This window comes from Thermobia domestica, chromosome 18, assembly GCF_964235325.1.
Source record: "Thermobia domestica chromosome 18, izTheDome1.hap1.1, whole genome shotgun sequence".
NCBI lineage: Eukaryota > Metazoa > Arthropoda > Insecta > Zygentoma > Lepismatidae > Thermobia > Thermobia domestica.
The window spans coordinates 167,427,237-167,453,376 of NC_137471.1; the positions used below are offsets into that span (position 1 = coordinate 167,427,237).

The following is a 26,140-nucleotide window of genomic DNA, read 5'->3' on the forward strand; positions in this document are numbered from 1 at the left end:
AAAAAGTGACTGTGGATTATGACAGGCATTCTGAGAAAAATAACGCCCAGATAACCGTTACTGTTCTATTTTTTTTTTTCCGATTTTTATCCACTAGTTTCTGTGCATTTTTCTTTTAGGACATTGAAGGAGACTGCTTTGTCAACATATTTTACAGGCTGTTAAATACCACAGATATTGTTGTATGTGTCATTTTTTTAGTTCGCCGTAGCATACTGCATTTTTTTTTTCTAGTAGGGTACTTGAAATACTGAAAATATCCAAGTCTAATTCCAGTAACACTCTGTTGTAGACGTTATTTTAACAATCCAGATGCACTAAATTAATTGGGGGGACAGTAGGGGGTTTGAGAAGAGTGTCATGAGAGGGAATAACATGGATTCCATTTTCCTGCTTCATGTGAAGAGGGTGAGTGGGCACATAGTCCATTTAGATCTGCACCAGGTCCTTGGTGGCTCTGTATGAAGTCTCTCTTTGGTAGATTGAAATGGGCAGCTGTAAGTAGCCATCATTTACCTGAAGTATTTGCCTTGTTCCCCTTTTAACTATCTGGTGATAGTCACGATTCCCTGAGAGAAACTGTGTGTGCACTGCCGTTAAAGCTCAGTACAATCTTTGCGAGAAGGTTCGCGGTACGTAATTGCTCAATGAGCTCCGTGGCTAAGTGGTTAGCGTATGCTCCTTTGGCGTGGGATGCCCGGGTTCGATTCTCGGTGGGAGCTCATGTGATTCGGATTCCACGTTAATCAGTAGGTCCCATCTCATATAGCCTCGCTGCTGAAAGGGACGTTAAACTCAAAATTAACTCCACTCAGCGTAATTGCGTATGAGACCAATGTAGACATCATCATCCAGTGTCATAACAGTCTTCCATGTTGACACTCCACCTGAAACTTTATTGAAGTTGGTTTTATGCTGAGCATTGTAGCACCTGAGAGGGTTGCACCTATCTGGTTAGACTTAATCTCTGTGCTGTGTCTCGTTGGGGTGGTGGAATCTCCTGGATTGCCTGTCGATGAATTCCGGGAAGTATCTCAGAAGACACTTTAACTGATAACGTCTTTCGTTGTCGAATATTCATGCATTGGACTCCAGTTGTGTTTGCCCCTAACTGTAGTCACTCCGATAGTTATTAGTTTTCCCGGCAAGAATTAACAAGAAATTCCTGAAATCAATATGAAGTTTCATTATTCTGGTGTACCAAAAAAAAAAAAATCCTGTAACAGTTCACTTTTACCGTTATTTCAGCAGTAGCAACATAATAGTCCGGCATCTGAAAGCTGAGTCAGCATATTGATAACATCCGTTTTATATTTCTGGCACAGCAGCGTTGTCAAATTGGTCAGATATAAAGCGAACAGCCTTTCGTATTTTGATTCAAAGTAATACAGTATCATGTCTTGTTATCATTAATACAAGTTAAAGGTCAATAAGTGATGAAGAAATTATAAACTTGCATGTGTAACCACTCGTGTGATATTGTTTTTGTGGTAATCAGTAATACTTGTTAGAATGTATAGCTGAATCTGATCCTGGTAAATTCTTGCAGCAACTCGAGTTCGGCTGGCAGCCATGTGTCTTCGCATCATTCAGCAGGGTCTCATCACAGCTACAATCAACCAGTTCCATCATCCAATGTTCCAGCAGCAGTGTCTCAGGGCAATTCCCAGTCAGTAGCACAAAACCAGCCTCTGGTTCATAGTGAGAACCTGCATCCCACTCCGCACAGCCAACCTGTAGAGTTTAACCATGCCATCAATTACGTTAACAAAATAAAGGTGAGTGTTATGAACAGTGGTCAAAGAACCTGGTAATTAAAAAACTTACTACGCTTATGCGAATGTTAAAAGTGCCCACGTTTCGATAAATTTCTTATTTAGTTTTCATATATATATATATATATATATATAAACTTAAGGGCGTGCAATTCAATAAAATTATTTAAAAAAATATTCGTCCGTGGTGTGACAAGGAAAGTGATCCCTTTAAAGTTGAGGTATAAATTTCCTTATATCTAAATATCTAAAATAATATTAATAATTTTATAACATGATATATATGTGTGTGTGTGTCTGTGTAAAATCTAGGCAGAAAAATTAACAAGAATTAATTAAGAAAGCAATATCCTAAAATAGATGATGAGACAGCGCAAGTATATCGGGTGTATCAAAAGTCCGGAACCATTGGCTAACGTTGTTATGAGTAAAGATGGGGAAAAATGGAACGAGGGGAAAGTTATTGGAAATGGGTTACTTTCTATCTAAAGTAGTAAATTTTTTTCCAATAGCACCAGCCGTTCAGGCTTCACACTGATAAGGCGCCCCATGTTAAATGAGAAAACAGTGTTGCCAGTTCAGCAATTGTTTTCTTCGGCTCTCACCATAACAATACGGCATTGTTGAAAAAGTCCTTAAGTTATTCTAGGTTCCGTTACCTAATACTGCATGTTCCCCATGTCATTGTTGAGTGCCCTTACGGTACATTTGAACAGCCTGCTGGAGTGAAAACGTTCTTAAAGTAGTACAAAAACCGAAATTAGAAATTTATCCAAGTATCGGTACTTTCACCATTGTCTTGAGTTTTTATTTATTTATTTTATTTTATTTTATTTTATTTATTTATTTATTTATTTATTTATTTATTTATTTATTTTAGACATGGAAGATAGATGGGATAGATTTCTCAGTTGGGAATTACGCTCGGGTTACGTAGAATTTTAAATGGGAACTCCTTCAGGAGGTGAAGAATAATGTAACTAGGCAGCGAACACATTTATAGTATTATATTAAACACACACATTACGTTCAGAGAGTTCAGTTTACTTCGACTTCTGTGAAGTAATTAGAAATGAGTACTTTGTGAAGGAGATACTATCATAGTAGTAGGATTAGTACTGAGTATGGCTAGCCGTGCTTTTCCTAATCTAGTTATAGACCCACGATCATTGATTTGGAAAATCCTATCGAACAGTTCCGACAACTTAGAATTAAGAATAACATGACAACACAATTACAGACGAATGTGCCATTGAATTCATTTCACGGAGGAGCATGGTGGTTCAGTGAAAGTGCTCACCTCTGGTGCTAGGAAAATCCCTGCTATGAATGCTTGTAGTGCGGAACATTGTATCTTTGTTTTTTGCTCGAGGTTCTCCCGGTTCTTTCCACATTATCATCAATTTCTCCATTAATTACCAGTCTTCTGCAACCTAAGTGACATAAGCGTAGAATGTGAAACTTGGAATTTCGTACCATTTTCGTGTAGAATTCAGTTCAGCTTGTATGGTGAACAGCAATTAATATACGGTAATATTTCAATATTTCCATGCTTTTTTTTCCCCGTAGATAGTGTATCGTTCCGATCATCAGTTTTGGTAAACGAGTTTGGTATTTTTAAATCTTCCAAACGTTTAAAGGTATAATGAGTCAGTGGCACAATGCATTCAGTGCATTTGATCGTAAGCTTCATTTCTCAAGCCATATGGATTTCGAGAGAAACATATATTTCGTTCTTGACTTTTCCACTTATTAAATCGCTTTCATAAATTACTCCTTTCTATCTCACCATTGTCTTTTTTACCTATAACGTAAAACTTTCACATTCCGCTTCAATTTGAAAGTCTTTTGAGATTTCACTTCAATATGCATTGGTCAGTGTTTTTCTTGGAGTATCAGACTGTCAAGTTTCAACACACTATGAAGAGCCTAGGTTAGAAAACTCAACCTTTACAAGTCGTGAGACTCATCTCGAAGCCTATAAAATTACAAGGTATCGAAGAATTTCGAGCTGCTCCGCGAAGTAAATTCCTCTAAAATAAGGCAACAAACATCTTTATACGTGCGAAACTGGTATGAATGTTTGACTTCTTGGCTTAATGCCAGACAGGTCGTTTTAATCTGAAAGTACTGAAAGCATGTTCTGCACTTGCTTTTCCTTCAAATTCAACACACAATATAAGCGTCTCGTAAAGCTTCTTATTGTTTGTGGTTAGGGGTCATTCTGTGTTCTCCATAAGAGAATACTTAAGGGTGGAAGTCGCTTGCACGGTGCTTTATTACGGAACACTTTTACGTGTATTAATTCCAACTGCGTTTGCTGCATTCTGTCATTTCGTTTTTTGACGCTTTGTAACTCCTAAACAAAACTATTGTCATCTCATATGTGAAACACATTTGTATTTCTCTCTGTTCTGTGAAGAGTAGGAAAATAGTTTTTATTTTGATATTGTGTAGCAGACTAGTTCAAAACCTAAAAGATAGAAGGGAATGGGTGTTCCTTATAGGTAGGAATTTTGTATACAAGAAAACTTACTAGAAGAAAGTAAATCTGTAAAGTATGTCAACGTATACCTTCAAATATATTTTTTAAAATTTTTATTATATTAGTTATGGAGCGTTGAGGGGAAAGAGTGTTATGAAAAAGGATTTGAGCCATTATCTGACTCTGAGTATGAGTGTCCAAGTATCACATTCGAAATAATATTGGTGAGTGTTCTTGTATCCAGTATTCCTACTTAAGAAAACGCCTGTTGCTATCCTACTTTTAAACCTGAAGGTGAACTTTGCCATACAAGTCTGAAATTTAAACCATTTTTGAGAAGAAGAAGATAATAATAATACTCAGGATGTTATTGGTACGTTACGTTTGAAAACATTATGTAATCCCTGTGTAGACTTTCTATTTTTCGCTAATGTTTATTAGTATATTTTATTTTATGAGGAATCACTATCTAAACTTCGGATTTTGCATCAACACACTGTAAGTTTGTAAAGCAAACAGGTTAACTTCTCGTACAGGTTAACTTTTCGTAATTAGAGGATGTACAAGACGTGGTTGCTTTTTAACGAATCTTTCCTGGGCATTTCTTGTTGCAGAATCGATTTCAAGGCCAACCTGATAAGTACAAGCGCTTCCTTGAGATACTTCATACTTATCAGAAAGAACAACGAAGTCTAAAAGAAGGACTGTCGACGCCTGGTAAACACCTTACGGAGGCTGAGGTATATTCTCAAGTTGCAAAACTCTTTGAGAACCAGGAAGATCTTCTTCAGGAATTCGGACAGTTTTTGCCAGATGCAACAAGCCATCAAGCAGCGCTGGTGAGTTGTAAAGAATTTTGTAGTTATTTGATGGACGCGACCAATTTATGAAATGAACCTATATTTTATGTAAATATTTGTAAGTGGTTATGCATCTATCGAAAACGATGTTTTTTTGCTGTACTCGCTGTTATCTTAGTTGCTTGTTCCGGAACTCGGAATTAACATCCTTGATTTGCACTTGGTTCATGGGAGGAAGAGGTTCTGACATTCGGGATCATCTTCATTAACATTTCCAATCTCACTATTTCGTTATTATATTGTTACCATTTAGGTAATAATGTTAAATAGTTTGATCTCCAACCGTAGTACAGCACAGATGGCCGGATACAGGATTTTCTCCCCTTCTTATTCCGAAACTTATTTTCCTTCGAATATCCACACCAACAGAATATTTGGATCTTTGGTATCCTGTGTCCGACTTACTGTCGTCGTTAAATAAAGCCTAATATTTTCTCGCTTTCCTCTTCTCTTTCTCTTTTGTTCTCTGTGTGTAGTTTCATGGTTATTAAGTCATCACTGGCCGTGATTCTTATTATCCGTCTACAAACTGCTTCAGAGGAAGGTTGAAGCGTATTTTCATTGTAATTCATTATTAATCATGAATTTTGATTAACTCACGTGGAATCTTCTTTCCGTTTGTGCAAATTTCATTCATCAGTAGTGAACGTTGAGGCTCTTCGTTAGAATACTTACATGTCCATATGTATTTGCTGCTTTCCCGTTTCGTTTCACATTCTCATTCCACAAATCGGAAGTTGTTCCTTTGTCATTTTTACTTCGCATTTATTGTCGTTTTTCTTGAACTGAAAGACATAAGCGTGAACGTTAAACTGAAGACTTAGACATCACAAAACCACGCTCACGAATTATGACTATTATTCTACTTACATATTTCTTTAATTCTTGAATTTTAGAGTTCCAAGCTTTCGACTCTCCCTGGAGCCTTGGTCACGGAGGTTAAAAGCAGAAAGAAAAAGAACAGAAACATCAAGGAATAAAAAGGAACGGACTTACCAAGGGAAGAGCTGTGCTGTACAATAAAACACGTTGCGTGCCATACGACTTACTTCCTTAAAAACAGATTTACACACAGAGATTGAATATCTGATGAAACTGCGTAGTTTGAACGGATACCCAACTCCATTATTAAGTAATTGGTATAACCGGGATTAAAGGAATGCAAGTTCCGATAAACCTGACACCGACATGAAGGATAAAACATGGATAGGATTGCCTTTTTTTGCTAGATTGACAACTGCATTAAATAGAATCTATGCACAATACAGTTTTTGTACAGCCTTAAAACCCCCTAAAATCCTAGCACTTAGGGCGGAAGTCCGTATATTTACAGACTGTGTGTTCCTTCTAGAGACGCGACGTCCGTCACCAAAGAATTGTATTATGTATGACCCTCAAATTCGTATGGAAACGGATTTCGTTGTACGTTTATGATCTTTGGGGCTTGTTTTTTCAGGTTTTTGCCTGATGGCAGTGCGGTTGTACGAAACGTGGCGGGAAGTAAGTTATGTTCCGCAGTAATTTTGTGTTTTTCATATTCGTGCACTGTTTGTACAGACAGGTTCTATACCGGTGTATCTTCAGCAGAAACTCTAGAAACTATGCAGACAGGGTTGGTGGGAACACTTATGAAACAACAAAATGGTACCCCATAAGAAGTACAGGTCGCCAAATTGAAGAAAGTTGAACAAATATACAGAAGACAAAGAAATATCCTAGTGCTGAAATGGAAGGATAAACGTGACGTATCGATATTATGTAACAGGCACACAGCAGATATGGGAATTGTAATTAATAAAAGAGGAATAGAGACAAGGAAACCACTATTGGTATTGGATTATAATTCAAACAAAAATGAAGTTCACCTCTCCGATCAAAAATTATATGCTTTTCTCAAACACAGAAGCATGAAATCGTGGAGAGAGCTTGCTATACACATGATTTTAATGGCAGTGGTCAATGCGGTACTTGTGCACAACACAGTGAAAACATAAAAAAATATGTGTTTCGCGTCTTAGTCGTGCGTTATGCTCACAAACAGTGGAACAAACAAATGAGACAGCAACGCAAATACTGGTAGCGCGAAAATTGGTCGGCTGTTTGAACGTCACTTTGCAGAAAAATTAGCGTCAGCAAAACTCAGACGGCTGACACAACGAAGATACGTAGTGTGCACTGCAAAAGGGCAAGCAAAGAGACAGAGTCAAAGAGGACAGCAGGTATTATTGCAGATTGCAATGTTGGTATTTGTATTCCGGAATGTTTCCGTTTATTTCACACAAAAAGCAGATTTGTAACTGCAGAGACCTACGAAGTACGGACAGGTTTTGACAAGTACTTTTGGTGCACCCTATAGTTTGTCTTTGGTGCAAAAGTAACTTATACTATTCTCATGTGTATCATACAATACTCTACTGTTCGTTTTTATATGTACAAATAATGTTTCAGTTTGTATCTTTATAACATTTATATTGACGTCTATAATTTTTTTCAAACTCGAAAAATAGTTTCATTGAAAAATGTCGCAAATATGCCGATATCAAATATATCGAAACAAAACTTCGCTAATTATTCAACGAAGAACCATACTTTATTATTTTAACAAAAAGTCCGAGTAAAGGAACACAACAGAGATTGAGAAGATCTGGTGTCAGGATTATCGAAACATTTGAAAGAAATGTAACACAGGATAGAAGATTCAAAAATTTTATTTGAAGCTAGAAATAAAGTAGAGAGATTGTTTTTTGAAAATTTGTTTATTCATCTTAAAAAAAAAAAAAAAAAAAAAAAATCTTGACAAGCGATGGCTGAGTTACGAATGGGAGGCGGTAGTTACAAAATTTTCACAGCATTGGTACGAGGGTCACTACGAAAGTTTTGAGATACGCATTGTTGTGGCACAGTATTTGAATTCCAACAATTGCATTCGGTAGTGGTATCCAGAGCGAAGAAGCTAAGCAAGTTTCAACTCGCCTCGCTTATCGGCGTGACCGTATCGCCTTCACTTGTTTGTTGATGTGAGCAGTATTCGGCTGTCTAGAACGGAGCTCGAAAGGGAACATTTTTGGGCAATGATCCTTTACGATTTCAAAAGTGGTTTGAACCAGACACAAAGCCTTAACCGTTTGCAGGGGACATTTGGGGACCTTGCTCCTTCCCGTGCTACAATTTTTCGGTGGTTTTGTAAATTCAGAAGAGGCCGGACATCGCTTAAAGATGAAGAGAGAGATGGACGTCCGGCAACAGCTGTGTCAGATGAAAACATGCCGCTGTGGAACAAATGATTCGAGAAAATCCTCGAACAACTTTCAAGGACATTGATTCTACAGTGAACATTGGATCGCCAGCAGTAACAAAAATTCTTCATGATCATCTTCGGCTCAGGAATGTTTCATCTTGTTGGGTGCCTCACACTTTGACTGAACAGCAGAAGCGCATGCGTGTGGAATGGTGTAAAGAATTGCTTGCAAGATTTGATGGAGGCAATTCTTGATGCGTCTCTGACATTGTTACTGGTGATGAGACTTGGATCTATCAATTTGACCCTAAAAATAAACGCCAGTCTACAGTTTGGATCTTTCTAGACGAAAATCCACCCACGAAAGTAAAGCGACCGCGAAGTGTGGGGAAGAAGATGGTCGCAACTTTCTTCTCAAATCTGGCCATGTTGCAACTGTTCCACTTACGAAGAACAAAGAACTCTTACTGCTCAGTGGTACACCACTATTTGCCTAACAGAAGTGTTCCAGAAGCTTCGGGAGCGGCGTCCAAGAACTGGATTGCGTAGGATTCTGATTCATCATGACAACGCGTCCGCACACACGGCCAACATCACAATTCAGTTTTTAAAATCTACGGAGGTCAAACTTATGACTCATCCGACTTATGACTTATGACCAATTCAGTTCTACACAATGAATATGTTTATCTCTTGTTCATAATTTCCCTATTTTTACGTTCGTTTGTGGAGAAGTATCTTATTTAAGTGATTTTATTTATTTTTCTTTCAGAGTTGCAAGGGCATCAGTAATGATCATACCTCTGTAACAAAGAAGCCTTTGAATACTAAACCCAGTTATAACTCTTCGAGTGGAGGTGGAAGTGGCGTCCTCAACAACTCTAGTAAATTTAGCCAACAAGTGAAAAGATCTCCGTCGTTATCAGCGTCAACAACAAACGCCCCGCCCATTAAGAAGCAAAAAAAAGACGTTTCGTTAAGAGATGTTACTCTAGCTGAAGCTGGAAAATACGGCAGTTTGAACGATTATGCGTTTTTTGATAAGGTGAGTGATTTCCAAAGTATTTACTATGAAAGTAAAAGAAGTGGTCCAATAAACTTTAAACTTTAGTTTTCAATTTCATATAAAGAAACCTGTACTCTTGTCCAATGTGAGGAAATTTATTTTCCAACCTACAAGGTTAAATTTCTTAGAAAATTATTTAAAATAAGTGTACTTTCTGGTCAAATTAAATATTCAAAATGGTGGCCTTCAGCATCGATACATGAGTACGGATCACAACTACTTCCACACTTTGCACCAAAGTGTCCAGTGGTATTTCTGCGCACATTGTTTGAATTTTATTCCAAAGTGTCTCCAGGGTATATGGTTTACGACCGTACACCTTATCTTTTACTGTGCCCCATAGAAAATCGAGTGGTGGCCTGGTACATTTTGATCGAGGTATCCTCGCACATCCTTATGATAGTGCGGCGATTCACCGTCGTGGTAAGAAAACCTGTCATTGCCGTACATTGCACGAATTGCAGGGGAAATGGAATCAACAAGCATTCCAGTTACTGTATCGCCAAAATGGAAAGACTCAATGAGTCTTCTAGGAGAGAAACCACACTAGGCAAATTCAGAGCTTTTTCAACAGTAATATGAGGATTATGCTGCCCAATGCTGTTCATAAATCCCGGTTCACGTGTAACCTGAACTGATACAAAATATTGTATCTTGCAACCTGGTCGTCGTCACTTAGCTGTTGTGCCAGTCTTGAAATGTATTCACGCAGATAATTACCTTTCTTCAATATGCGTAGCACACTACTGGTACGTACCTCTTTCCACTGATCCTTGCCTTAAAGATTTCTGTGGTGAACGCTGAAGTAGTTACAGCACCACAACTGAGGATTCAGCATGTGTAGTCCTGATCAGCCTTTCTGCGCATCACACACTGTTCCGTAAACCTTGAGTTTGTTTCATAGACGTGTAATTGTTAACCGTTGAAAGTGAATCAGTCCCATAACTCACGTCTTCACTGTATCTTAATTACAGCAACATTCTCAAACTTCCAGTACCACGTAGTAACCTGCTTCTACTCTACAAAGCTCAGAAGTCCGTCACCATGTTGATGTTACTGTCTTGCCACTAAATTGTACAGTTAGACTGACGATTCTGGTGCTATCTGCTGAAGAAAGATAACATTGTCTTTCGCCATAAATTTAAACTTGTAGGTTGGAAAATACTTTTTCTATCACCGTTCAAGGTGTGGATACTTTTTTTTTTTCTTTCTTTGTGACGTATCCTGTACATGAAATATATGTATTGGGGAGGATTTCAGTTTCTTTTGAATATGTATTTTTGTAAATAATTCAATCAATTCACATTTGTATATAATTTGCCTTCTTAGCCAAAAGGGTTTAGTGTATAGTCTAAAATTAATAAGCTCTTTTCGGCATTTCATATTCTGGAAATGAAACACTACTACAGAGTGTCTATCGGTCACGAAAGTCATCAAATTAAGCTTTTGGGACACGATTTTTTCTAAATCTACAAATATAAGTATAGACTGGAAAATTGTGTTCTATAAAACGTCAAAATTAACCGCCAAAAATGCCTATGGTCTGCTTTAGGTGCTACCAAATCGCAAGCAAAGCACACTTCTATCGCATGCATGAAAATTCGGCCCAATTCGCACCCAAATTTGCTCTTAAGAATGTTACTAAATTTTATGGTTTAGGAAATAAAGAGACACGAAATTTCATTTTGGAATTTTAGTGCACATCCTGTACTACAAAATAATAATAATTTGTTTTTCTCCTTTGTTCTTTCTTATGCTTTGTATTTTTTTTTTCTTCAAAGGTTCGGAAGGCGCTGAAGAGTCAGGAAGTGTACGAGAATTTTCTGCGGTGTTTGGTGTTATTCAACCAGGAGGTTGTGTCACGGTTAGAATTGGTTCAGCTCGTTACTCCGTTTCTTGGCAAATTTCCTGAGTTGTTTCGTTGGTTTAAAGATTTTATGGGCTACTGCGATGGGAGTAACAACCAGTCAGTTCTAGAGCCAATATCCAACAGCATCACAAGGCAAGAAAGGCCGACGGGAGACTTGGCTATGGAAATAGGTAGGTGCATTTTCTCCTGTTCTGTCGTTGTTTTGTATATTAAGCGTCGGTGGTTTGCTTTTAGATGAACTTAAAGCTCAGAACATGAAACTTTAAAAAATAGAAAAATTTGGTTGCGCATTCTGTAGGATAGATCACCTGAGAAAAATACATTGGAAATTAATTATTTGTTAACTTCGAAACAAAATTACACATGTACCACAAAGAAAACTAAAAAAAGTTAATTACCTTAATCAAGTGTTCAAAGTACTGTCGATAAATTTGAATGCACAAAATATTTCGCGATAGTAAAGATTTTCTTCTATAGTCATATACTTAGGCCTTACCTTAGGATACTATTAATTCGTTTACCAGTATTTCATTACATTTTGTTTTTTTCTGAACTTCTGATAGAATGTAAGTGTCATTAATAATAAAAAAATTATTGACAACAGAAATGTATTTTAAAATAGATGTGCGAAGTGTCAAACCGAAAAAAAAAATATTTTTGCTACTTTGTACTTTTGTACCTATGTACTATGACAATCTTTAATATAGGGTCATTCCATTCCAAATCATCATAGCGAAAAACCTTACCATTTCAGATTATGATGAAAGTTGGTGAAAACCAAGAGCTTGTGAAGTAAACAACATTTGCCAAGTTATAAGTTCCAGTGACAAGTAGTTGTCAGATAGCAGTGTTGCTAACCTGGCAAAATGTACCATTTTTGGAAAACATGCTAAATGAAAACAGTGAATTATTTTTGTTTATTTATTTATTTATTTATTTTTTGAGGTCGAGGTCACACACTGTGGCCTTTGATCTCAAATATCTGAAAAAATGCATTTTTGATTTTCGTAAAAAAAATCTACATTTTGTGTAGTGTCACAGTATCCACCTGTTGTGTAAATTTCATGTTGGGATGACTACGGGAACAGGAGTTACAAAGTAATGAACCTAGCAAACTTCAATAAAAATGCCATATTAAATGGGTGGATATGATGTAAGAACCTTTCAAGTGTGATATAAATCCCCTTGAAACAAGTAAATGTTACACATTTCAAAATGGTACTTACAAGTGAAGAACGTGTTGCTTTACCCTTTGCATTCTCTCTTGCTTGGTAATAACGTCTGTATCTGGTAAATTATATATGCGACCAATAGCGGTGCACGGTTCCACTGAAGCAAAAACATGAGTGATTGGAAGAGTCAGAACATCAGGAGGTTGGGAATAAACATACAATGGTGATGGACCATGGCACATGTCCTAAGCACCATACATAATCATAAACACATGTCACAAATCCTTTCGCTTCCTCCAGTAAAACTGATTGTCGTAAAATGTTCATGTGGTGCACTACACGTTCTGCTGCTGTAGAATATCTTGTCACAACTAGCTTGTTAACTGGTACTTGTATCAATGCATGAAGCTTTTCTGTTCCTGGTACTGGTCTTGCTGTATCAAATCGTGTATTCAGAACTTTATATCTGCAGTAGTAACTTCTTGTTGGGTAACATAAGATATAAGTTCATGTTGTGCAGATTTTTCTCTGTCCAATCAAACAGCAGCTGTGGTGTAATTATTTGGTTTGAAAATATGTGCTGCAAACTTGTTTTAGCGGCTAGCCTCTTTATTGTCCCTCCAAGCCCATCACAGATACTCTTGCCATGAGAAGTGGCAAAGAAGTGTCACTCAGCATGGATTCCAAGGTCATTGTACTGGTGCAGCAAATTTGTGAAATTTTTCCTGTTCTTGTATTGTGCACCACTGCCATCAGAAAAGTAATATATTCTAGATACTGCGTTGATGTTTTCTTTCGAAAATGTAATCAACCTCTTCTGAAACACACGTACAGCAGTAGCGTTATGTTGCATGCAGTCCGAGATAATGTTAGTGTGTGCGATTCCACCTGCATCTCAGATTCCACTGAAATAAACAGCAAATGGATGAACAGTGACTTGTGCATTGTTCCAATGGAAACCTTAGACCTCGTCTTGCAAAATGAAGGAATAAGTTTCCGCAAAGTCAGATATAACAACTACTCCACGTACAGTTAACCTATCTTCAGTTTCTGTCATGTACCTTGCCTGTTGGATTGCAATAAAAGCATGTGCCTGCAAGAGTGTTAATTTAGAAGTATATAGATCGACAAATTCGTTAGTTGGTTTCACTAATGTCTCAAGGACACATGTATTAGAAGTAACCCACTATTTGAAGGTAACGTGTTCAATTGCATTCTGTTGTAGAACATTATCCAGAATGCTCCTCACCTTATCACCTCCTGGGCATGCAGTGTGCTGCTGGAAGAAGGACTGCACTTGAGGTGGGTTGCACATCATAATTGACAGGTAGTGGTGGTACGTTGATAAGCAGACCTCTGCATTTTCCAACAACTTACCCAGCTAACATCCCCAACCTCCTGTTCCAATCACTCATGTTTTTGCTTCAGTGGACCCGTGCATAGCTGCTGGTAGCACATATAATTTACCAGCTACAGACGTTATTACCACGCAAGAGAGAATGCAAAGGATAAAACAACACGCTCTTTACTTATAAGTGAGTACCATTTTGAAATGTGCAATATTTACTTGTTTCATATCATATCCACCCATTTAATATGGTAACACCCGCTTGGTGTAGTGGCTAGCACGCTTGACCTAGGTTCTTGTGGTCCCAGGTTCGATTCCCGGTGGAGGTACAGTTGAATGACCAAAGCAGTTCGGATTCCATTATAATCAGTAGGTCCAAGTCTTCTTTAGCTTAGCAGGCATAATCATGAGACGTTAAACTAAATTAAACCAAAAGAAACCGTTTAATATGGCATTTTTATTGAAGTTTGCTAGGTTCATTACTCTGTAACTCCTGTTCCCGTATGAAATTTACACTACAGGTGGACACCACGACACTACATAAAATGTAGTTTTTTGACGAAAATTAAAAATGCATTTTTCAGATATTTAAGGTCAAAGGTCATAGTGTGTGACCTTGATCTAAAAAAAATAACAGAAATGGTCTGCGCCTACTTTTTATTGAAAGGGCATTCCTTCAGCTTTACAACAAGCCCAGTATGACGTTTGTATCTAAATTAGGAGCGAAGTTATGACTTTTTTTTCATTTAGCATGTTTGCGAAAAATGGCACTTTTTGCCAGGTTGGCAACACTATCTGACAACTATTTGTTACTGGAGCTTATAACTTGGCAAATGTTGTTTACTCCACAATCTCTTGCTTTTCATCAACTTTTGGCACAATCTGAGATGGTGAGGTTAAAAAGTCCTTTTCTTGTGATGATTTGGCGTGGATTTGACCCTATATACTTTATTTAACCTATTACCGAGCGGGCAAAAACAAACGGTTATCATCCTGTTCTCATAAACGACAAGCTGGTGGCTTTATTTAAACTTCGTAATAGAATGTGTATATAATGTGTTCTGGAATACATCTAGCATATCTTTTGTAAAAGCTGAGAAACTATTTACCACAGCAATGCCCAGGAAAACTTATTTTCAATAACTAACTATTTTAATCATCAGTTGACGTAGAAAATCAGATACTGGTTTCGATTAATTCACATTATACTGTATATTTAACTACTGACATAGACAGAATTTGTAACGTGTTTGAGCTGAAGATGAAAATTGTTTAAAATAGTTTGGTTGGTTGTATTACGGTAATGAACACTTGGCAACACAAAAAACTATTCATACTAGTTTTGTTAAAATTGTGTGTATATATATATAGTGAAAAAAATACGAAAGTTACTCTTCCCACTAGTCGAGTTCCTAACGCTTGTGGCTTTGGTGCGCATTGTCCTGGGTTTGATTCCCGGACACTTTTGTTAACCATCCGTCTCCCTTAGCTCAAAGGACGTAACCCTCGATCGGTAAACTAAAAAATTTCATTTCATTTTAATAAACAGTTATACGTTTATATCAGGGGTATAGAAGTAAACCCTGCTAAATCCATTTTCCAGTTTTTTCAGGAAACGAAAGAAAAGTGACTCCCTTATGTTTCAGAATTGTTGAACAGCTGTTTTTCTTTAGTTGTAGATTTTACCCATCTGCATTAAGTAGTGATCATTAAACAGAAAAATTGTTCAACAATTCTCAAACATACGGGAGTCACTTTTGTTTGATCTGACAAAATTAAAAAATGGATTTAGCAGGTTTTTGTTTCTATATCCCTGATATATACTACATAGAATATATATAAATGAATATATATAAGTTGTATCTATTTGTTGTAGATTATTCAGCGTGTAAGAGGTTAGGAGCGAGTTACTGTGCACTTCCGAAGACATACGTTCAGCCAAAATGTTCTGGGAGGACGCAGTTGTGTAAAGAAGTATTGAATGATACGTGGGTGTCGTTTCCTACCTGGTCGGAAGATTCAACGTTCGTCACTTCTCGGAAAACCCAATATGAAGAGTATATCTATCGCTGTGAAGATGAACGATTTGAGGTAAGAAGGAATCTGTCCAAGTGGGGTTGTCATGTTACGACTTGCTTTTCGCAACTCGGAACATTGAACTCGTACTTAAACGTAGAAGAAACTAACCAGATATACTCTTGCATGTGGGTACTTTTGGTCATCGTACTTTTCGCACTTAACCGGGATTCATATGTACAAGGGTGCATGTTGATGAGGAACCTTGTTTTCGTGTACTAAACAGTTTTTCCTGCATGTAATAATGTGTCAATATGTTTAAGTAGCCTGTTAGGATCGTAAGGCGATGTAGTGATAATTGTAAATAAGGTGCTATATACCGATACCATATTACAATATTATGTACACGTAAATATAAACTGTCGTCGAATGTGCTGTGGTTCATTACGAGAATAACATGCTACTTCAGACAGCAATAGAAGCCATGGCAACTAAAATTCGAAGAAGGTTAAGAACGCATGCTCAAATAAATCATAGGGAAGAAGTTTGCTTGCTTTCTAGTTTAGCGATCTTTCCAATAACACTTTCTAGAATGTTCGATTGCAATGCGAATCGTAGCTTTGTACGTTATTTGCAGGATTGTGATGAAAGGGGGTTACCGCACGTTGGTTGGTAATAATTTGTTATGTTTCTAATAGTAATATGTTGCCTGCCAATATTTATTAGTAAATGTGATTGCTTAATTCCGTTTTCCTATCCCTTTCTAACAGCTAAATCAAATCAATGGATTTGCAGTTTGCGTGTGTGCAATTTATCATGTCCTGTGTTATGTAACACGTACATAATTCATATATCTCATCATGCCACATCATTATTAGGATAGGTACAATTCGTGTTTAATTTTATGCATATGTATGTATGTTTCTTGTCTTTGGTCCGTGTTGTTTAATAATTAGCCAAGATGGACCAATAATAACAATGAAGCTTAAAATAATAACTTCCGTTGATGTGAAAATGATATTCCACACAAATGTGATCCATTTATATTATTATTATTATTATTATTATTATTATTATTATTATTATTATTATTATTATTATTATTATTATTATTATTATTATTATTATTATTTAAAATGATAAAAGTTGCAATTACTCTTTTAAGAATGAGAAAAGTAGTCAAATGCTAAGATAAAGCAAATGATTGAGAGAGCTGATTGAATGAGATGTAGAAGTACGAGGATTTAACATAGAGCCCAATATACAAACGATATAAACTTAATATCTAAAACACGAATTAAACTGAGATGTGATTTACTTAAAGGAATAACAAATTGGATTCTGATATTAATTTATTCAAATCATTGTTAATATTTTAAGGTTTCTTATTGTTATAAAATTTCAGTAATATTTATTAGAATTCCTTTTCTGTCTGTTATTTCCTTCTTTGTTGTAATTAATAACAATGATTTTATATATAAAAGCCAGACTGATTTTATATTCTGGTGGCAGGAACTCCCCGAATTGCGAATATAAATATATTTATTGTAAGCCATGACCGTTTCTTACAGTGTACTGTTATTGATCTTCCAGAATCCTACCCATTGAAATATCAATAGTCTGATAAGAACGCAATATAATTAATTTGCGTTTCGGTAAATCTAGACACTGTTAAAAAAAATAAAATAAAATAAATAAATAAAAATAAAAATGGTGGTAAAAGATAGCAAATATTTCGAAACCAAAACTATTTTGAAGAATGTTCTCTTTCCATTCATTATAGAGGTTTCGTTGTATTAAGCTGCTGAATGAAAGAAACTTGCTAACGACTTTTCCAAACAATTTTTTTTTTCGCAAAAAGAGTACGACCCTTAGCCCTTTCTGTATCGCGTAAATTCAAAAATGAGAAAAGTAAGTTTAACATTGCGTATGAAGTTCCTTTTATTAGTGGTTAAATTTAGTCAGTAAGTTGATCTTTCTGTATGTATTAAAATGGCTTGCTAACTCTTTTGCCTGTACATGCTTTTACACGTATGAGAGATAACAAAAATTTCTAAAGTACTATGTTTGATCGCCATGTTTTGTCAACAATGTAGAATTATTAATGTACGAATAGTAAAAATAGTGCACGACTTTGCCGAGAATCGAACCCGCGTTTCCGGCTCACCAGTTGATGTGTAAACCACTACACTGTTCAGCCCGCTCCTTGAAGAGCCTTTCATTTCACCACTTCTAAAATATGATTGACTATAGAGAAATTGATGTAATGCAAAATTAGTTATTTCCTCCAATTATCGTATCTTGAACATTGTCTTAAGAAAATCGTAGATCTCTTCTATTTCTGTGTTACAAAGAATATTGTCATATATTATTTGGAGTAAGGGTAGAGTTGTTTTGATACTCACACTCATGCACATACAGTACTTACTTGTATGAATGTTACATAACAATTTCGGGAACTGTGGTGTCAAAAGCGGAGCATACACTTGACTAGAAAGCAAAGTGCAAGCAATGGTGTCACACGTAGAAGTAAGTTGTTCTTGGTTTTTAGTGTATGACAGTCTGAAGGAATCAATGTATTTAAATAGTACCAAACACAATCGAATGAAAATAAACAAGTAAAGAGTATAGTGAGGTTGGTTTATATTCAAAATATGTAGTTTGTGAATAGAAATTGTGCCAGAGTAAAAAGGTTAGCATTAATGTTAATTTAATGTATCATTGAAAAAATAGTGTAAAATATTAGACATTGAAAATAGGCAAGTTTTCATTGTGCTCAGACTTTCATGAAATCAAAGCAGAATAAGGTAGTTGAGTGAAAATAGTTTCAGTTGAAAGTGCTATTGGGAATATTAATCGCCCTTAAAATTTTTGAAAACCTTTTTTTCTTTCTTTCCTTTCATGACTGCAAGCATAATTGAAGACGTCGGTGCAAGAAGGGGACAGCTCGAATTTTACATTACTTTACTTTAACCTCCAAACTTTTTTAAAAAAAAATGTTTTACCCCTATAATGTCACAGTTCTGTACAAAATATTTGGAGGCTAAATGAAAATAAATTGCGTTTTAACAGTTTTTTTCAGTTGTGAATCAAATCCGCAATTGGAGCTATCCGCTTCTTGCACGGAAGTCTTCCATTTTAAGATAACTTAGCTGATAATGTTCATTAGGAACTATTCTTATGTTCTTTAACCTCTTACATGTTGTCCTTACAATGAGTTCTGTTGTTGCAGTTGGATGTTGTTATTGAAACAAATGCTTCAACAATCCGCGTTCTTGAAGGTGTGCAGAAAAAGATGTCCCGAATGTCTCCAGAGGATATTTCGAAATTCCGATTGGACGATTGCTTAGGTGGCAGTTCTCCTACTATCCATCAACGGACTATTCGAAGGTTAGGCATTACATGGCATTTATTTATAAAGTGATAATATTTCAAATGATACGAATGCGCCCAAAAGAACAAGATCTGACAACTTCGACAATAAGAGCGTAACACGTCCATGAAATGGGAATTATTCTAGTTTGCGAAGTAGCTTTAGAGCATCATCGCTTTTAGTGTTTATTCTTCTTTTCGATCAGTTTTCTGTTATTATTATGTGGATTGCTATGTAATATGTACTGATATACAGATGGTGATCAGAAAAATGGAAACACCTGTAGTTGGCAAAACGTCAGATGTATGGGTTGGCAGTGGTGTCGTGGCGCCCGCAGCGCCGGACCGCTGGTGGTGGTGTGTTAGGTCGGTCTCCATACTACGTCAGGCGCAGTGGAACAGCAGTGTCCAGTGGCTGCAGCAGACGGAGGTAGTGTAAAATGGGAGACCTCTCAGATTTTCAAAGAGGGCAAATTGTTGGTGCGCGGTTATGTGGAATAAATGTGACGGCAGTGGCTACTGTGTTAGGTGTGTCCCGTTGTACAGTGTCGAAGGTAATGACGGCCTACACAACACATGGGAAAACCACATCGGGGAAGCGGAATAGTGGGTGTAAGAAAATCATGAGTGACAGGTCACGCCGGGTATTAAAGCGCATTGTCACGCAGAACCGTAGTGCCACTGCGGAGCAAGTAACGGAGGAACTCAATCAGCACCTCCCCCACCCTGTTTCGACAATTACAGTCCGCCTCGAATTACATGACATGAACTTACGGGATCGTGTTGCACGGACCAAACCGCTCATCAGGGACCATAACGCTTTCGCACGCCGCAAATGGTGCCGCGACCATGCAACTTGGACCGTTGAGGACTGGAAACGTGTGATATGGTCGGATGAGTCATCCTTCACCCTATTCCCAACCACGGGACGTGTTTGTGTGTGGAGAACGCCCAAAGAAGCTTATGATCTGCAGTGTCTTTGCCCAACTGTGAAACATGGCGGCGGCTCGGTGATGCTGTGGGCCGCCATATCATGGTTTTCATTGGGTGCTGTGGTCACACTTAGCGGACGAATCACTGCCAACGATTATGTCGCAGTTTTAGGAGACCATTTGCATCCTATGGTCCGGATGTTGTTCCCGGACAATGACGCTATCTTCCAGGATGATAATGCACCCATTCACACTGCTGGCGTTGTTGCAGCGTGGTTTGAGGAACATCGGGAAGAAGTTCAACACCACCTCTGGCCCGCCCAATCCCCAGATCTCAACATAATTGAACATCTATGGTCTGTCTTGGAAACACGACTCCGGCGACGATTTCCATCTCCATCCTCTCTCTCAGAACTGGCCGATGCCCTGCACTAGGAATGGTGTAAAATTTCACTTGCTACCATTCACAACCTCTATGCCTCCATTCCACGTCGCATCAAGGCTGTTCTGAAGGCGAAAGGTGGCCCGACACCATATTAATCTGGTAAGTTGCAATTTCGTTCAGGTGTTTCCATTTTTCTGATCACCATCTGTATCTTAACACGTACAATTGAACTGGGAAACAGTACTATGGACTGAGGTATTAAGAGTTTCTTTTTCTTCCCTCCCTTATAAGGTAATATATTGACTCTTGTACAGCACAGTCCTTAGGTACCCTAATCATGAATTTGACAAGTATGAACAGGTTATAACAGACAGAGAAAGAGTAGTGTAGCTGAACGGAGGAGTGTGTGTGTGATCAGTTTGGCACAATGTTACAGCTCGAGCAACACGCAAATATCAAGTTCATGATCAAAATGGTGAAATCTGCTTCAGAGACTTTTAATAACTTCAAAAACAGTTTATGACCATCGAATTTTTGGCTCTTCCCAAAGTGAAAATGGATTCAGAGGTACCCGTTACGCCATCTTAGAAGAAATTAAAACCCAAACGACGGCTGAACTTCGGAAGATACAAAAAAGGAATTTGATCGGTGTTCCCAGTACTGACAGGAGCTGTAGAGCAAATGTGTATGTTCCGGAGGTACCTACTTTGAAAGCGATTAAATAAATGAGTACCTATATTGTGGTAATAAAGAGCTATAATAAAATTCCGGAAACTTTTCCCTGGCCCTTGTACATTAATAAATAATCTAAAGTATACTATAAACAAGCTTGTACTGTTCTATATCTTAAGTATGTACTGCCCATTCCAATAATAATAATAATAAACTTGGCATAACAGCCGATTTGAAGGCCTGAGCCACTCCAACGCCATCTGTCAGCGACCGGCTGAATTACGTCAAGCCTAGCGACGCCCTGTCACTAACCAGCGTATCTGGAGCTTTCTAGACCTAGTGGCCATCAGCATCATGTGTTTTATTCACGTGACCCCAGTTTACCTCACGACGCTGGGTGGACGCCGAAAATTGGGAAGCACCGTCCGGCAGTGAACCCGGAACCACGTGTACATGAGTCCAACGCTGTAACCACTACATTACCGTGTTCCCATATTCCAGTCTCCAGCACTCATCTTTTTGTCAGCTGATGAGGTTATGGAAACTTGATGAGAATGCAACCGCATAAAAGAGGGGTATGGAATAAGGCAGTGATGAGGATTATAAACGTGATTCCTAAAGTGGATTCTGCGCTTCAGATTCATTTTGAAATTTCATTCTGTTAGCACAAAAATCTGATGGTTGGATTGGCTGGAAATCGAACCACGATGTGCCGGATCCTGCATCAGTTGATTTGACAATGGTGGAACCAGTTTTCTGTTTCGAGAGAGGATCAGACTACTACCGCAGTCTTAAAAGGCAATCAACATAAATGATGGAATTAATTATATTGTCATGGACTATTTAAAACTCATTTGTTAAAGTTGTACCCCTAATTGTACTTTTAGTTCATTAATTTTCAAAATGACTTGCAAGGAATGCAGAAAGGAAATTTCGGATATTTGAAGACTCATTTATGATTAACTCAAGAATTCTTTATCTATAAAAACTGCTTTATAATTCTGTCTATGAACTTTGTTTGCGCGTACGAAGTCAACTACATTACAGAACGTCATTGTGTAAGTTAATGCATTGACAAATATGATAGAAGTATATTCTGGTAAGTAGACGTACCTACTGTTTTCACCACGAGTACACTAAATGCATGACTTGAGCATTAGTCAGAGAACAAAACGACAGATTGTGTAAGTGGTCGTGGCATTGCAACGTTAAACTATAGGAGACAGAGTACGCCGTATCCAACCTGGGAGCCGACCTGAACATCAGAGCTATATTTAAGAATACTGAGGTGTTCTCTACAGGACTTGCGTATGCAGACATCAATAAGTCTAAGATACGTACTCATTTGTCAATGCTTAGTTATGGTACTGCAATATTTTGTATATTTATCAGTTGGGTGCTTATCAATTTCATATTTGCCTTTCTCATTTGTTGTTACGGATGTGATAGCTTTTCCAATATACTGAGTGATGTATGTGGTTGTTGCAGGATATATGGAGACAAATCTCAAGACATTATTGATGGTTTAAAGAAGAATCCGTCTGTTGCCATTCCTATGGTGCTTCGGAGGCTAAAGGCGAAAGAAGAGGAGTGGCGGGAAGCGCAAAAAGTAAGTAACACATTAATCTTTCAGATGAATTGTTTATGATATATGTTGTTGATTAAGTGGATGATTCAGTGCAGAATGAATCCATAGGTAAATCTACACGTAAAAGGAACTGTGATCTGTCCGTATAACAAGCAAAATTTAGCCACAAACTTACCAGGTCAACCGACAGATAATTTTTCATCGTAGAGTAATTAAACTTTCATTTAAACCGGTGCATTTTTTTTCTCTCAGGTGAAACTCGCCTCAACTTGGAACTAGAAGTAAAATTAAACCCTCCCCTTTCGTTTCTTCTGACACGATAGCATTATCACATGAGCAGTGTATGGAGTTACTTTTCCCTTCATGGCTCCATTCGATAGCTGTGACAGTCACTTTTCACTTCATGGGTGAAATGTATTCGGTACTTCAGAAAAGTAGTATTTTTTCCTGTCTGCTGTGAAGAGGTTACTAAAAAATTAAAGTTAGAAGAAGACTGTTCGTGTCCATATCTGAGAGTCTGTAAAAAGGGGGGGAGGGAGTCCTCTACCATAATAATACGAATAGTTTTTTCCCATTCAATAGGGAGAAAGTGGTAGTGATATTGTGTTTCCTTCAGGGCTTCATAACGAGACACTAGGCTGAAAAGATATAACTATCGATATCACGCATTGCACTTGATCTTCCAACAGTCTAGAATTCACTCGGTGCTGCTAAAAACATACTTTGGCGTAGCTCATTCTGTAAGGCCTTGAAGAGGGCGTAAAATAACACTGCTGGTTTCTTGAACATACACCAAGGTACTAGCAGAACCCCTGAAATGATATAACAGCTTTCGATATCTGGAATGAAGTGAAAGCAGGCAGTCAAACAGTTCAAAACAGATGCAGGAACAAGTGGTGGTGTGTTTACAACTAGAAAGGAAAAAATCATCCGATAATCTGCCTGGACTATCGAATACATTCTAGTGTCCATCACTTGCTGGTACATCTTCCCCGCCAAGTATCCTCACCGGGAATTGAACCCAGGACTGCTACTGCGGACACTAGTTTCTGATCGAAACTTGTTTGTAACTTTTGTATTAGTTGGACTCAATTGAAGATTTATTTCCAAATTACGGCAAGTATTTTCTGTGCTAGATAGTCATGAGCTGAGAATAATTTGTATCTGCCATGAAAAGGTTGTAGCTAGAAGAAGACTGTTCGTGTCCATATCTGAGAGTCCGTAAAAGGAAGGATCCTCCTGCCGGGAGAAAAGATCTGTCCGTATTATGGAAGTGTTCACTGTTAAGAGGTGTCCGTTAAGGGAGGTTTCACTGTATGTGTGTATATATATTGTGACATAGTATCACGTATGTAATTTCCTTTTAACATATAGCTAAATGTCTCCTTTACTTGAGAAATATTCTTAACCACAAACAGTAAATAAAAATTCTTATACGGAAAACATCCAAAAGACAAATTCTGCAAACTATTTCAAAGCACTCTTTACCCCTTCCTCGGCGCGTTTAAAGTTCGGCAATAAGACTTCGTAATTTATGGGTAATGGAAAGCCCTTGATATTCATATCTATGTAGAATCACAACACACTAAGTTGGTGATCTTCAGCTGACATTCAATTACGGTCTTGAACTGCGAATCACTTAGCAAACTGATGATGATATAATATACATCAACAGGCCACTCTATTCTACAGGATTGATAAGTAGAGAATTTCATACATTACATCTTCTATGAAATAGGAAGTTGACTTTAGTTGCATTGAGGAACAGGTGAGAAATGTGTTGAAACTGTTGGCGGATTTTGCCTTTTGGATGTCGTACGTAACAAGTATGCATCCCATGGTGTAAATTTGTAATTCTGAATCATGTTTCCATGAAAACATTTTAACGTTTCATTATCATTTAACTTGTAATAGCCGAAGCCAGTGACAAGATGTCTTTGTACTACTCAACCCTAGTGAGTCTGTTCCTTTTTATTTCCTTTATGTCTTCTTCTTCTTCTTCTTCTTCTTCTTCTTCTTCTTATTATTATTATTATTATTATTATTATTATTATTATTATTATTATTATTATTATTATTATTATTATTATTATTACTTTTCTCCTATTTTTATACCTTGTGAAAAAGGCTCCAGAGGAGAGCCGAAATCTGGAAAATGTAAGATATGTTCAACAGTCAAAACTTCTAATATAATTTAAAATAAAATGTACTAGTTATTTCAGCGTTCTTATAGTTATGTGTAAAAGAATTTTAAGAATAAAACATGAGTAATCGCCTGAATTAAAATATGAATACCGCTTTCTACGTATTGTCTTGTCATTTCCAATTAAGTGTTTCATTAATGATTTAAAATATGTGCATTTGACTTTAAATGTACGATGTGTATTTTCCTTCTTCCCTTGTCTAATGTAATTATATATATAATATTTCGTATCTATTTTTTCTGATAATGGAAAATTTCCTTTGCAGGGCTTTAACAAAATCTGGCGTGAACAGAACGAAAAGTATTACTTAAAATCATTAGATCATCAGGGCATTAATTTCAAACAAAACGATATAAAAGCTTTGAGGTCAAAAAGTTTATTCAACGAAATTGAAACTATGTACGATGAGGTAAGTTACCCAAGAGATCTATTTTCTGCTTTTGCTTGCTTAGTATCTTTTGAAATGTATGTGTGTTAGACGTTTTGCTTTCTTCCATTATCTTAGGCGATTTAACAGGCCAAGGTACTACGTGTGATCAAAAAATACGGTGAATAATTTTTGTGGAAACAGAGTAATAAGCTTACATGGAAATTGATTTAACCTCCTTCGAAGTACTGTCCTTGGTTAGCAATACACATATTCCAACGTTGAATGAATGATTGGATGCTCTGTTGTGTTCCTCTCAGGAATGGTGTCAAAACGTTTCCCTTTAAGCACGGTTTTAATTTTTGGGAAGAGCCAGAATTCGGATGGTGTTATATCTGGATAACACAGCGTATGTAGACAGACAGGAATATTTTTTTCGGCCGAAAACTCGTGGATCAAAAGCAAGATGTGGCACGGCACGTTTTCGTGGTGAAGAAGGAAGCCATTTGCCAACTTAATCAGCAGTTGAAATGCTTTTCACGGATCCATACTATATGTTTAGTTGTTCGGAAAGCTCTCAAATAGTTATTCACCTGTTTGAACAAATCATTTGTGCCATTTTATGCACGTTTTAATCTGTTTCTGACGTCGAAGGACGTCTCGATCACTGCTCGTTTCCAACCGACTCCTTGCCGCTTTTGAATCGTTCATACCACTTATAAACAAGTCTTCAAACGCCATACGCCGATTTTAATATTTCGTGAGCTGCTTTGGCACTTTTTTTGCAGCT

The 26,140-nt window shown here is 37.3% G+C and overlaps 1 protein-coding gene across 5 annotated transcripts in view; it reads left to right on the top strand.

The window, feature by feature from the left end:
* Sin3A (SIN3 transcription regulator family member A) overlaps window positions 1-26,140 on the top strand; it is a 177,123-nt gene that overhangs the window by 117,177 nt on the left and 33,806 nt on the right. For all 5 annotated transcript variants that reach the window (XM_081746192.1, XM_081746194.1, XM_081746195.1 and 2 more), the window contains 8 exons: window positions 1,550-1,778; window positions 4,875-5,099; window positions 9,131-9,403; window positions 11,206-11,464; window positions 15,691-15,905; window positions 19,063-19,220; window positions 22,680-22,800; window positions 25,249-25,392. In XM_081746192.1, the coding sequence (XP_081602318.1) occupies window positions 1,550-1,778; window positions 4,875-5,099; window positions 9,131-9,403; window positions 11,206-11,464; window positions 15,691-15,905; window positions 19,063-19,220; window positions 22,680-22,800; window positions 25,249-25,392 (1,624 nt within the window). The remainder of the gene's footprint in view (window positions 1-1,549; window positions 1,779-4,874; window positions 5,100-9,130; window positions 9,404-11,205; window positions 11,465-15,690; window positions 15,906-19,062; window positions 19,221-22,679; window positions 22,801-25,248; window positions 25,393-26,140) is intronic.